The sequence below is a fragment of the Cynara cardunculus genome (assembly GCF_001531365.2).
Source record: "Cynara cardunculus var. scolymus isolate 2C chromosome LG 12, CcrdV1, whole genome shotgun sequence".
Classification (NCBI taxonomy): domain Eukaryota; kingdom Viridiplantae; phylum Streptophyta; class Magnoliopsida; order Asterales; family Asteraceae; genus Cynara; species Cynara cardunculus.
The window spans coordinates 487,480-502,823 of NC_037539.1; the positions used below are offsets into that span (position 1 = coordinate 487,480).

At 31.1% G+C, this 15,344-nt stretch overlaps 1 protein-coding gene and 1 long non-coding RNA gene across 2 annotated transcripts; both read left to right on the forward strand.

Moving 5' to 3' along the window:
- Positions 1–1,630: 1,630 nt before the first annotated feature.
- Positions 1,631–3,136, forward strand: LOC112523437 (F-box protein At1g67340-like). Its single transcript, XM_025133033.1, has 3 exons — positions 1,631–1,890; positions 1,976–2,138; positions 2,286–3,136. Exons 1-3 carry the CDS (start codon positions 1,631–1,633, stop codon positions 2,988–2,990), a joined length of 1,128 nt encoding a protein of 375 aa, XP_024988801.1. The 3' UTR covers positions 2,991–3,136.
- A 5,988-nt stretch (positions 3,137–9,124) lies between these two features.
- LOC112523567 lies at positions 9,125–11,938 on the forward strand. Its single transcript, XR_003070283.1, has 3 exons — positions 9,125–9,194; positions 10,042–10,335; positions 11,765–11,938. It is a non-coding gene; the product is annotated as an uncharacterized LOC112523567 (long non-coding RNA).
- The last annotated feature ends 3,406 nt before the right edge of the window (positions 11,939–15,344 follow it).

Consider the following 15,344-nt stretch of genomic DNA (forward strand, 5'->3'; position numbering starts at 1 on the left):
ACTTAAAAATTAAGATTACAAGTAAATTGTGCATACGTACAACTTATTAAGCTCCATAAATATAATCAGATAAATGATAAAATTCTCATTTTAAATATATCTAAAATAATTAAGATAATTATTGAGTTTTGACAGAATACTTAATTATTATATTCATAAAAAATATTTTATTAAACCAAATTATATCTCAAAAAATTGAACATAAATTTTTATAGACATGTATTTATTGAAAGAATTATTTATATTGAACATAAATTATATTATAATAAAAAATTGAATTATAAAAATTACAAAAAGAAAATGAAAACTTTTTTAAATTTTTTTATGATATCTCAAATTTATATTTTTATTAAGACAAACATTATTACTTGATCAAAACCATATTAATTCGTATCATAACATCAACAGAAACCAAAAAAATAAAATGAAAAACATTAAAATCGACATATATCTTGCTTCATTTGGTGAGTACCCTTTTAAAATATATATTATAGACATGTATTTATTGAAAGAATTATTTATATATAAATATATATATATACACCACATAAATGAATAATTAATAGATCGTTACTCAATCTTTTATTTTTTTACGGTATTTCTTTCGTATAGTATATACATATTATTATATTGGAAAAATTGCATTAAAATGGAAACAACTTTACCTAATTTCTATTTAAGGGAACCAACTTTCAAAATCGTCATTTTGGAGAACCAATTTGCATCTGATTCCCATTTTGGGGAACCAACTTGCACTTGATTCTTATTTTGGGGAACCAACTTTCAAAATCGTCATTTTAGGGAACCAACTTGCACTTGATTCCTCTTTTGAGGAACCAACTTGCAAAATAATTATAGAAAAATAACTAAAATTCGTTTTTTTCCTAAAAATTAATGCAATAAAATCTATTTTTCATTTCAAATCTCGTTTTTTTAAATTCAGATATTAAATTGAACATTTTAGGAAAAATCCAAATTACCACAATAAAAATTATTTTTTTTACTAATGTCAAAAAAATCAATTTAATAGAAAAAAATTAATTAATGCAATTGGTTAGATATAAAAATCTTGAATGTGGTAATTTGCATTAGTAAAAATTATTTTTTCTATTAAATTGATTTTTTTGCATTAGTATAAAAACAATTTTTATTGTGGTAATTTAGATTTTTTTAAAAACTGTTCAATTTGATATCTGAATTAAAAAAAAACGAGATTTGAAACGAAAAATAGATTTTATTGCATTATTTTTTGGAAAAAAAACGAATTTTAGTTATTTTTTTATAATTATTTTGTAAGTTGGTTCCCCAAAATAGGAATCAGGTGCAAATTGGTTCCCCAAAATGACGATTTTGAAAGTTGGTTCCCCAAAATAAAAATAAGGTGCAAGTCGGTTCCCTAAAATGACGATTTTAAAAATTGATTCTCCAAAATAAAAATTAAATGAAAATTGGTTCATTTTGATGCAACTTTCCCTATTATATTTGGTATATAAGGACTATTTTTCTTTCATGTAAGAAAATATAAGAAAATCACGACCTCTACATATAAATTGCTGTCCCACATAAAATCCGTATCCATTTGTGTGTTTATAGAGAGAGAGAGAGAGAGAGAGGAGGAAGGAAGAGGGGAATGAGAACTCGACGGGGAATTTGCTATCCAGAAGTCAATACCATGTGTTACGAGAAGAGAAGGAGAGATGGCAATTTGGCCGGAGCACAGATGATACTCAGCCGGAAAAGGCTCAAATCGTCATCTGGAACACCGGTGGTAAATGCTTCAAGTCACTGTGATTTCTTCGATACGCTTCCTGACGACATCGTTTTATCTATCCTTGCGAAGCTCGGCTCCACCGTCGGTTGTCCTGCTGATTTCATTAGCGTTTTATCAACGTAAGGATTTGGAATTCGGAAAAACAAACTCATGTTTTTGCATCAATTTTGTGTGACTGATTGTGATTCTATTTGTGATGAACAGATGTAAGAGATTTAACGGATTAGGACTTCATTCTCTTGTGTTATCTAAGGCTTCATCTAATTGTTTCGCCGTTAAAGCTAAAAAGTGGTCGGAATCGTCTCACCGGTTTCTTAAGCGATGTTCTGATGCCGGCAATGCTGAAGCTTCTTACACACTCGGCATGGTGAGTTTTAATTCTTCTATAAGAAAGCGAAATTTCAACTTTTGTTTCAAGTACTAATTAGATGTTTCTGGAATTCTGTTGAAACAGATTCGTTCAAACTTTCGTTTCAAGTATTAATTAGATGTTTCTGGAATTCTGTTGAAACAGATTCGTTTCTACTGTTTGCAAAATCGAGGAGGCGGAGCATCATTCATGGCGAAGGCAGCGATTCGATCTCACGCTCCGGCTTTATACTCGCTCGCCGTGATTCAGTTTAACGGCAGCGGCGGACTGAAGAACGACAAGGACCTCCGTGCCGGAGTTGCTCTATGTGCCCGCGCGGCGTTTCTCGGCCATATCGACGCTCTCCGGGAACTTGGACATTGTCTACAAGACGGTTACGGCGTGAGTAAAAACATCGCCGAAGGCCGGCGTTTGTTGATCCAAGCAAACGCCCGTGAACTCGCCACCGTTCTTTCAACTACTCCGGCGACATTGCTTTCCGGTAAACACCTGACGTGGAACCCGCTCCCACACCTCATGGGCCCAGGGTGCCCGTTACTTAGTGATTTCGGATGTAATGTTCCGGCTCCGACACCTCATCCGGCGAACCAGTTTCTTTCCGATTGGTTTTCCGATAAACCTCCGTGTCCGGAGCTAAGGTTATGCTCCCATGGCGGTTGTGGTAGACCGGAGACGAGGAGGCATGAGTTTAGACGGTGTTCGGTGTGTGGAGATGTGAACTACTGTTCACGCGCGTGTCAAGCACTCGACTGGAAATTGCGTCACAAGGCGGTGTGTAGACCAGGTGTCGACAATGGTGGATTTAACGGCAATGTTAATGAAAATGATATTATGGTGGTTGAGAGATGAAACGAAACGACGACCGGAAAGGTCAAAAATATACCTTAATTTTGACTGTAACGTCTATGGAATGGAGTGTAGACAAAGCAAAGGGCTGCCGGAATTTATGATTCCGTCCCGTTATCACTTAGTGCACTCGCAAATCTCAGGATTACAAATGATTTTGAACAGCTCCAAATTCTTGTTTTTCCTTTCCCTTTTCCTTTTTCAAATTAATTACTCAATCTTGTCTAAAACAAGTGTCAATATTTTCATTTCATCAAAATAGATGTTTATTTTCGAAGTAAAATTGTTTTTAATTAATTAAAAATTTATAATTATACATTTTTTTAAATATAGGCTTTTTTATTATGAATATTTATTTGGGGACCGAAGGTAGAAGAAGCATTTTAAAAAGAGAAATAAAATTATATTATTAAATAGCCATATCAAAATCAATTAAAAGCATTTGTATGTGAATTAAAGGGATGTTTGGTAGAAGGTACTAAATAGTAAAAATTTGTTTGATTATATATTATATAATAGCTTTTCAGAAGCCTAAATTTTCATTCGAGTTAAAGTGTAAGGAATGCAAATCCATTTTCATTTTCATTCCTTTGCCTGAACTAAACAACCTCTAAAAGTTATATTATTCTCAAATACACTAAACGTACATCTATAGTTTGTTTTAATTAGAAGCATTTGTATGTACACGTCTTAACTCTCTTTTTTGATAACTATGGATATCCATATTAGTTTATATACACCAAATCTCTCGGACAACTACATGTGATCTTTTTTTTGAAGTATATAATATTTATACATGAAAAATGCAACAAATAAATTCACACACTCTCCGCCACCTTTGCTGATGTTTGAACCCCTGACCTCATAGGAAGACAAAAATTACGATATCGCTAGGTCAAAGACTCTTTAAAAACTACATGTAATTTGAAGTCATCAAGTGAATTTATTCTAATTTTATAACTTTGATTAATTGTATTGAATCTAACCAAGACAATATACGTTTTTTAAAGATAGAGATGATATTGGACTAAAACTTAAGAAATCTTTGCATCTAATTGATTTTATTGGAATATAATAGTTTTGCTTTATATTGAATGGAGTCCACTATGAGAATATTTTTAAGAAAATGGAGATGTATTGAAATGACCATCAAAATAGACTTCTATTGGTGGGTAAGATTGCACTTTTTTTCTTTTTCTTTTTCTTTTTATCATTATTTTTTTTATAAAAAAAATAAAGAAATATTGAAATTAGAATCCACAAAAGAAATGTAGTATGCATATGTTATGATGGTCTAATTCCAATCCATTTATATCCACACATATCATTGTGTTGTAGATATTTTTATAAATTTAATTATTCTAATTTAATAAAAATACAAAAACAATATTTTATAAAATTTGTGTTTGTTTGTAAGGCAAATTGAATGAAAAAGTAACGTATTTTAACTTGATTTCTATTTTGGGTAACGTGCTTTCAAAACTTTCATTTTGATACCTAAGATGTAAAGTTTAAACATTTAAGTACCCGGATAACCGACTACTATGTGTTGATCTGACGAGTGATGTGGTATATGGTTAATGTTTCAACAAGTAATATTGAGTTGGATACCACATCACTCGCCACATCAACCGGTTAACCGGATACTTAAATGTTTAAAACTTTACATCTTAGGTACCAAAATAGAAGTTCTGAAAGAACGTTACCCAAAGTAGAAATCAAGTTAAAATACGTTACTTTTTCATGCAATTTGCCCTTATTTGAAAGACTATTATATAATAACTGTTAATAATTTACAATATTCTTGTGAAAATGCCATGTATAATAAATTGTGTATATAAAATACTGTCTCCTTTATTAAACTCAATCTTTTCTTTTCACGTTAAAATGTGGGTCCGAAAAGTATATCAGGAAACTAGGTTGCTTCTCAAATGAGGTGTATGTTTACTTTTTCTTTTTTTCCATAGATATCGTCAGCAAAATTACGATAAGGGTATTAGTTAATATCAGCTGTTGTAACTGCGCTGTCATGATTCTTTCTTTCACATCTTATTCAAGTACAACACAAACTCAATTACACGTCTTTAATGCATTCATGATCCATAGGTTTTACACTTTACAATAAGAATGCGGTTTTGGTATATTAAGAATCTTTCGTTTGCTACCTTTTTATTGTGTTTTTTTTTTCATTTGTTATTGACCATGGAAAGGGAAAGTAGCGATTTGTTTAGAATCTTATAGTGACTTCACACCAAAAATCAGATAATTTCAACTAATTCTTGTCAACGTTTAATTGGGCATTAAATGTGTGTCGTACATGTCGCAAACAATGCATCAACATTATAAAAATAATGTCTATTCTTCTTCGGTTGATTGTAATTCAATTATTACATGTTTACAGTATTGTGTGAAAGCAAACGACAGCAATAGACTAGAGAACACATCAGATACAAGTGTCGTGTCTGATAAATGATTTCGATACCAGATTAATTAAATTTAATGTACATGATAAATTACTTCTTTTGCATTATGAATGCCCATGAATTGAAGATGACCTTCTATTAGTTGTAATTTCAGTAGTTATGTGTTTTAAATGATTAACATACTTCTGTTTTCCTTCCAAATGATCAATATTTGTAATTAGTGTACTTGGTTGGAACATTAATGACAAAAATGCATGTGAGGGGCATGTGACATTGAATGACAGACTTAGAATTTTTGCTGAGCCAATACACCTTGAAGGTGAATCAAAAGCCCGTAAAAAGCGTGGTTTGGTTATGTTAAAAATCAATGTGGTTTGATCCCGAGAAAAGTCAATTGTGCTGATTTGGGGGGATAAAACACCTTTTTCAAATGGAATCAACCTTTTTAGCAAAACTATATACAACATCTTAAGCGTAACCCTGGTGTGTGTTTAGCTGATATTCATTGTTTCGAGGGACTTTTAAGGTTTTTTGATTGATTTCGATGGATTTTCCCCCTTTTTGGTTTATTTCAATGAATTTTTTTTGGGGCCAAGGGGGTTTGATTGATTTCGAGGAGCTTTTAAGTTTTTTTTGCTTGATATCCCTAATATTTTCTAACTATCCCAGATCACCTCTCAAAATTTAACATGTGCACTTTTTATACCCCACAAAATTTATATCTACAAAAACCGTTTGAACAAATGCATAGGACCCCTAAGTCCTTCATACGTCTGCCTACGGTGACGCCACTCAACAGAAGCTCCTACACCTGTTAACGCCATAAGCAAAAACTAGTTTCCTCAAACTAGAGGGATGCCTTTTGTAATTTACTCTAAAACCAAATAAAGAAGTCATAAATATTTAACAATGGTTTATTTTTTCAAATTGGACAAAATATTAGGTTTGTTTTGTGTTGGGACCCTTTGAAGAGTCAAAGCATTTGGATTTCCTAGAAGGCACTAGGAAACTAGAATTTCTACCCTCAAGTTGTCCCTTTTCTAGCACCTAAGATTGTGGCTTCTTAACCAATGACTTTAACTCAATCTTAATAGTCATTCTAATGAACCTTTTTTTTGCTTACTATTTGAATTCCTATCCATCAATATATTTTTACACATATAATATTATATATAGGGTTGGGTTCATGTGAGACTAGTCTGTTTTCGTGAGATCACTTTTTTACACTTGAAATTTCACAGCAAAACGTTATAAAGGTAAAAATAAAAAAAAGCCGAACCTTCATAGCAAAACCATTGTGAAGGTTACCTTTACAGCGTTTTGCTGTAAAGTTTCAAGTGTAAAAAAATGGACTCACGAAAACAGGTAGATCTTACGTGTACTCAAGTCTCTCTTTCTATAATAGATAATTATTTAAATTGATTTCATAACACCATCCTTGGTGTTTTGCAATTATGACCATATAATTGGCCTTCTTTCCACTTGCCAATACCCTTTTTTAAAATATTAAACTTATGGATGGTTGCTAAATCTTTATTGGACATTTTTACTAAATATCAATTTAAACCAGTAAACATAATAAGATTCGAGAATCTTATCTAGTAAGTGAGGAAAAAGACTATTATTCAATAAACTCTAACCAGATAAGAGACACTTACCAATAACCCACTTTAATGGTCAAAAATGTTAACCGATAAAGTAAGTGTTGACCATTGTCAGTAAATATTTAACTGGTAGACGTTTGATAAATGACCATCAAAACGAAACAAAAACTGTCTTGGATATCGTGTATATATGGCGTAACTTTTAATAATGAATGAAATATAATTTCAAGTAAGGATTGTAAAAAATATGGAATATAATTTCAATCAGTTGGGAAAATTTTGTTGCATTTGTTTCTAACATCTTTTTCCATTCAATTTAAAAAAAAAACTAATTTATGTTAATTTTTTAATTCTCATATATTTTTATTTGAGTAAACTTCAAATTTAGTCGACGAGGTTTGTTAAAAATAACACTTTATTTATACAGTTTCAAAGTTACAAACATGGGATACATTTTCATCTTTCTAAAAACGTCTTGGATTAGTCCATTAGCATTAAAAGTAGAGTTGTTCATGGGCGGGATGACTCCATCCGGCCTGTTAGAAATACGGGCTTGGACAACCATTATGGAGAAAATGGATGAGCCCGGGTTTGTTTGTTAAAATTAACGGACGAACATGGACAATGTAAAAATAAATATGGACAGGCCCGTCCACTCCGTTTATATATTTTATAATTGTTTAAAATTATACTAGTGTATTTTAAAATTAAATTATTAAAGTTATAGGATGGTGATTATTTGGTTGTTTTTTTACTTCTTAATGATCTAATTAAGAGGTTCAACTCTGAATTTTGTTTTTCATTTTTTTTCTCCACTTCTTGAGATCCATGCGTCACTTTAGTTGTTTAAAATTTTAACTGCAACGATGTTTTCCTTTATTTTTTGGTTCCACATTTGTTAGTTAATTGCTAATGATCAAGTTTATAGATTATAAGAGTTACACTTTTTAGGCCCATTAGCCCATGGGTAAGTCCGACCTATTTATGGGGCAGACAATGACAAGTTGTCAAGCCCCCTGAAGAAAAGGGATTGAGTTTAAAATGTTAGGTCCATTGGACAAAAAAAAAAACAAGTTAGACCCAACCTGAACCAGCCTAGAACTGCAAATGATCACCTCTAATAAAAATTTTCGATTAAATGAGAGACATTTTCATATTTTTATCGATTTTTTTTTTGTGTTTTACCTAATCAAATAGATTTTATGAGTTTGGTCCCTATGATTTTTGATTGGGTAAAAAAGCAAAAAATTAACAATAAATGAACGAAAATAACCCTCATTTAGCAGAATTTTATAATGACCGTTAGAGATAAAGAACAAATTCGAACGTTTTTGCAAATCACAATGGTCATCTTGTAATTTCGAAACTATAAAGACAGAAAAATGTTATTTTTGATAAAACGTATGGACCAAATTTGTAGTTTACTTATTATTTTTAGGATAAAATGCGCGAAACAATAACCTACTTTTACAAATTTTCTTATTATAACATTGTATTTTTATAATAATTTTTAGGGCAAATTGCATGAAAAAGTAACGTACTTTAACTTGATTCCTATTTTGGGTAACGTACTTTCAAAACTTCCATTTTGGTACCTAAGATGTAAAGTTTTAAACATTTAAGTACCCGGATAACCACTGAAGACTAAAATTAGATAAAAAAAAAGACTAATTTTATATTTAAAAAAATCCACGTCACTAACCACGTCAGTAAATAATACCGAGTTAGATACCACATCACTCGCCACATCAGCATGATAATCGGTTAATACTTCAATCAGTTACTCAGGTACTTAAATGTTTAAAACTTTACATCTTAAGTACCAAAATAGAAGTTTTGAAAGTATGTTACCCAAAATAGGAATCAAGTTAAATTACGTTACTTTTTCATGCAATTTGCCCTAATTTTTATTAGTACATCATATTTTTTAAAATTTACCCGTTATAGCATTGAATAACCTTTTAAATTAAATTTATCCGTTATATCATGTTTTTTTGAAAAAAAATTAATGTGAAAACAAAAATAGAAAGCCCATGGATTCAATCCACGATTCCATATAAACTTGACCCAAATATGATTTTAACGCTAATGGACTTCAATATATAAACGATCACATGCTGAGACGAACAAATTGACTAGAAAAATCTCCTACTTCTTATTCATAGATCGTTTCGATCAAGGTAATGATATTTTGATTAATTTATGATTCTTACGAAGCTCCATTTTTATTCAATTTTTGCTTGTTTCCGTTAGATCTTTGGTTTCGTTTGTTGAGATCTATTGTTACATCGTAATGCTCAAGCTTCTGTAATTGAATTCGTGATTGTTTGTTTTATCGAATTGATGTTATGAATATGTGCTCTTAGAATTGTGCTGTTTGACTATGCTATCGTAGTTTTACAGAATTGAAATGGAAAACTTAGGGTTTTAATCTTCGGTTCGACGCCTGTTGTTTTATTTGAGTTGTAGACTCACATTTTGCGTTTTTTGTTTGGATTATCATCAATTAAGGGTTCGATTGCAATTCTCCATCACTCAGTTTCTACCCTGTTTCGTTTGAATTGCTGAAAATCGAAATCAATGTCGCATGCAACGACGATAAGTTCAACGTTAACTGATAGATTAGCGGCTGGTGTGTTGTAAAATTCATAGTTCATGTACGTTTATGTTATTACTCATAATACCACATTTCAAGGTATGCTAAGGTCGTATATTCAATCCTAACATCGTCATTTGTGTTAGGATTTTAACGTATTTCATCGTCAGTCCATCTGTTTCATGAATAATTTTTTTCTGAAAGCTGTTGGCCTGTTTTCTTACGATTTATATATTGAACCTGCTGAATTAATTCGTGGAACCTACGATTTCACTTGTTGTTCGAATTTTGTTTTATAAGTTTTAGGTTTCAATGAGTTCGTACTTTGTGCGTGCCTGTTTGGTGCTTTCTCTGATTATGTATTGAAGGCTTTATGCTAAATTGATACGTGAAAATTTGTTTCATATGTTTTGTTCGGGTCGTCTCTGAAGGAGATAAAAATGGCATTTATCTTGGAGTTTGCCGAGAACTTAATTCTGAGGTTGATGGAGGATCCAGTTGAAAGAGATCGCAAATTCAGAGACCATATGTATGATCTAAGGGAACATTGTGAGAAGACAAAAGAGATGTGGAGCTACCCTATTCGTCCTTACGGGTTCTGGACATTTGACCGCCACAATTCTCAGATTTTCTGGGATGCTCAGATTAGCCATGTCCGAGGTCGTAGGGACCCCTATGATGATCTCCTGCGAGAGCACCAGGTTGGCTCAACCTCCAAATAAATTGTGAGTTCCTATCTTGAATTTTGTTTTATTTGAATTCAGGGGTTGCTATCAACCGAGCTCGATAAATATCTCTTAGCCATGATGATTCAAAATATCCTCATTGTTAATTTTGCATCTACTTGATTATGCATTTGATTTCAACTTATATGCCTTACCAACATATTATAAGAACATAAATGGATCAAAAGAAGTGATAACTATGCCTTTATTAAAGAGCTTGTTCTTTCTTTTCCCTAGCATATTTATCCATCGCTATGGCTGTTTACTCTTTGTACGAAACCACAGAGACTGTTGTTTTTTACTAGCATAATTGTCATATGTATAAAATTATGTCAGGCTGAAACAAGTCTGAGATGAGGAAACCCAATTTGGAGGGAGTCAAACAGAACATGAGGAAACAAAACTAGGAAAATATGATACATTTTTGGAAGCCAAATTTCCCTTTAGTGGGTAAATTTGTTTGCTTTAATCAATTTCTGCCAGTCACAGTTAACTATTTTAGTCATGGAACTAAGTGCTTGATTAGTATTTTGATTCGTTTGATGTATGATGGTAATACTTGGTATTGTCTTATCATAATCACTGCTCTGTTTGCAATGCCTGCTGATAGAGTATAATCTAATTGCCATTGTCCAAAAAATAAAAATAAAAGGAAACATAAATTCATTGCAATTGAGTTTTGAAATGTAAGTCCAGGACTCGAATTATGGGGAAATTGACCAAAATAACCAATCTTTCCTACCAAATTCATTTTTTTAGACATCTTTGGAACCAAATTCTTATTTTAGTCAGAGTTCACATAACAGTCTATTTTCAGATTAACAAAAAAAAGAAAAAAATATCTTTACGCAAATGGGGATACTTATGCAAATTCTTTAAGCAAATGTGAATCCTTACACAACTTTGCGGACATATATTTTTTAATCTGGAAATATCGGAATTTCAGTCACTTTTCCCAAATTATGCCCCCTTTGTTTTCGAGTATAAGCTATAATGTCATCATATTGGCGACCAAAAAACAAGAACTTGTATGCTTTCATGATGGGTTATGATGACAACATACGAGAGGATAGTTTTCAGGTGGGTTTTACTTGTGTAGTGGGTCAACAATAACATCTACTTCCCTTGTTGAAAGTGTACTACCCCTCATAATTAGATGTTCAAAACCTCTGGTTGCAAGGGTAACAACTACTACTATAGCCTAAAATTGTAACCCAATACTTTTTAATACAAAAACTTGTATCATAATCTAACAAGGGTAGGTGGAATCAATTATTTAACAAACCGAGTTTAGTGTTTTGAAATTATCAACTTAAAATGAAAGTTAGTGCCAAAATTTGTTCCATTTTGTGGGTGTAAAACTTTTTTTGATATGCTATACAAATGCATCATCCTCGAAACTCGTTCATTTTTGGGTCTTACCCTGCAGGAAAGAAGGTTGGTCCAAGCAGGTGATGGCCCCCAGATTCTGACAAAATGTTGCACAACTTCGACTGCAGACGAGACTAATAAAGTAGCGGTTGGATCTTTTTGCCCTTGAATCGTTGTTATGCAACTGTTCAGTAGAGGCTTCGACTTTCCAAATAAAATTTTAATTTGAGAATTATGTGAAATCTTTTCTTCTAACCTAGCTAGCCAAATACAACATAAAAAGAATGGCCAACTTTGATGGTTAGGACCGGGGGCGGAGCCAGGAAAATAACCTAGGGTGATCCTCTTAATAAAGCGAAAGAAGCAAGTATATAAAAATATTTTATTGATTTCAACATTCAATCCAAAAAATATTATAGTGATCCTCTTAATATATCAAATGATCTGATTATGGTTTTGCTTAAGTGTCCACTTAATTTCTGCTGATGTGATAAGCAAAATCCTTCTGATTTTAGCTTTTACTACCAATAAAAGGTAAGCCAATATGAATAAAAATGCCCAAAATTTGCAGAAATAACTAAAAGCTTTTTTTTGTTAACATCTTAATAAGTTAAATGACACTCACAGCTTATTCGGTTAGTTGGTTAGCTGTACATGATTGTTTGTAGCGGCTTAATGATACAAAAAGTGGATTATTCAGTAAACTTCTAGAAGAGAGCTCAAAGCCAAATTTTTCCACACCTGTCTCTTCCAATTAACAAAACACGTTCCTTGCATCTATGAAAAAACCCTTTCAATCCATTTATACAGATTAATTCAAATAGCTAGGTTTGTCCATACTCTCTCAATCCATTTCTACAGATAAATTCAAAAAGTTAGCTTTATCCATACAGTAGTGGTAGAGAGATCATGGTTACCATGGACCTTCTAAAAACTAAATTATTTGGGCTCTATAATTTTATTTCTTCTTGAACATTTAGGTAGCCCAAGATAACCTTAAGCCAGTGCTGACTGCCGACTCGGCTGGTGGTCAGGACCGGACTGATGACCAATTTAGCTAGGACTAGGGATATCGAACTAGCATCGTCAATGGTCAATCCTCCCCTTTTGTAAGCTTATAGATCTATCCTTAAAAGAATCTAAATTATCTTAAATATAATCAATTTTTTAATTAAAAAATTATACAAAAACCGAGTATTCTATTATCTTAAATTTGATATTCATATTGACATATCTAAAGTACAAAATCTTTAATTAAACAAGTTATATAAGAACGGATCTTATAAAGAACCGGTTACAATGATCCAAAATTTTAAATTTAATTAGTTTGCAAATCTTGATAGAATAAACAATTTAAAAAGTCATCTCAATCCAAATTATGAGTTTAAGGGGCCGTTTACTAAATAATTACTTGTTAAGTGTTTAACGTATAAATTTCCTCATTGGATAAACATGAGAAGGGCCAATAATCTTACTGGGTAAGAGTGATGAGAAGGATGTACGTAGAGTCTTACCCGGTAAGTGAGGATGACGACTCTTACCCAGTAAATTGTTGCATTCGATAGGTTTTGATGTACTAAAATTTTACGCATCAAAATAAATTATAGTGTTGACTCCTATTGGTAAGTGCTTACCGGCTAAGCATTTGGGTAAATGGCCCCTAAGAGTCCTAGAACAGATGGTCTTCGTCATCGATAATCAAAGCACCAATAAGCTACCCGTTTTTAGAGCATCTCCAATATAAGGTTTTTCTAAGCAAAAAACATAGAGTTTTACCAAAATCAACATTGTTGAGACTTGTTATAATTAAGAACATCATCTCTTTGAGTTCCTGTACAAGAATCGTGGTTCTTAGTTCTTACCTTGAAGTTAGTATTGAAAAGTGACAATTTGCTAGGGTTTTCTTTATATATTTTCTTGACTTTTATATCCCAATATAATAATTAATATGTATATATTTATTTAACTTATATATTATATATGAGACTCACAATATGGGTTTTTATAAGATTATTGATTTTGTGAGTTGAAAATGACTTGGCAAAGAAAAAAAATATATAAAAAATGAGTTCTTATATATAATAACCTCCATTAGGAGCCCTTCTATTTTTTGGTCTACTAGTTTATGTAATTTGCTTAGAATAATGAATTAAAGATAATTTAAGGTTTGATTTTTAGCTCAAAAAAATAGTAGCAAAAATTGTCATTTTAATTTTGTTTGTTTCTACCTAAATGTTAAATGAAAATTAATTGTTCAATAAATCTTTTAAATGACAAAAAAACCTAAAATTGTATTAATTATATAAAATAACATAAATAATATAAATTAACGAGTTTATTACAGAATATTTAATAACTTAAAATATTTTAAAAACAATTAAATATTATTATTTGATTACAAATTTTAATTTATATATTTATTGGTAAATTATAATTTTTTTTAATGAGACATGCAATTATAAGTAATAGAGCACAAAGGTAATTTCGAATAAAAAAACCTTAGCTTAATGAATTAAGAAATTAAAGGTGGACGGCTTACCATGTTAAGCCCAGTTCTTAAAAATCAAAACAATTTAATATAGCTTAATCAATTTGAAATCAAACACTTCCAATTATATACTAGAAGACTGATAGTATATAACAAATAATTTATGTTTAATAGAACCTAACAAGTACTGTCGACGAAACCAAACAATTTAATGACTCAAATTTATAGTGTACTTTTAAAAAAGTGTCTTAAAAAGATTAATAAGATGATATACATCTTGTGTGCTATTAGATTAAAACTTGTTTGGTCAATTAATTCCGTCGTAACAACTTATTGTAATGCTAATATATATATATATATATATATATATATATCAAACACATTTCCAATGAATGAAATCGTGCATTGCATCATACTCTCCATCATCCTTACTACAATCACCCCAATTTTGCCATTAATTATCAACAATATATGGCTTGGATCATCCATACTAAAAGCTACAAGTAAATGGAGATTGCACTTTAGATAGTGACAACATTTTGCTCCATCCATATAATAATAAATAATATCAAGCAATCGAAAACCTAATCTTTCTTTACATCATGTCTATGGGCATATAGATGTATGATCAAACAAAAAGCCAAAACTTTAGGGGTAAACTCCAAAAAATCTTTGTCAAAAAGGGTTTATAGCTTTTGATCCATTTAATATCCAAAAGATCTCCTTAGAAAGTTTTTAGTATTAAATTAATTAATAAATTAAAAAAAAATATATATAGTTTATGTGTTTATTCGAATATAAATTAAATGGTTAATTTGATGTACATTGCTTATTAAACAAATTATTCTTATTTTACCTGCGATCTGAAACCATCTTTAGATTACATATATAAACACGTAAATAGTCTCTAGAAAGAGGGAAGAGGAAAAAAATTAGAGTTTACGTTTATCATATATAAGATTATGTTATTTCTTGATCAATGTTAGGTGATAATTAATCAAGATGTTTTCCGTTTTGCAAAGCCATTTAGTTTCTTTTTTATTCAGACGATTAAGAAAACGACACTTTGAAAAGACCGAAACTTAACTTTTGGTTAACACAATACATGATTGAAGTATAGGTAGATACAATGTAATTAACCATATGATTA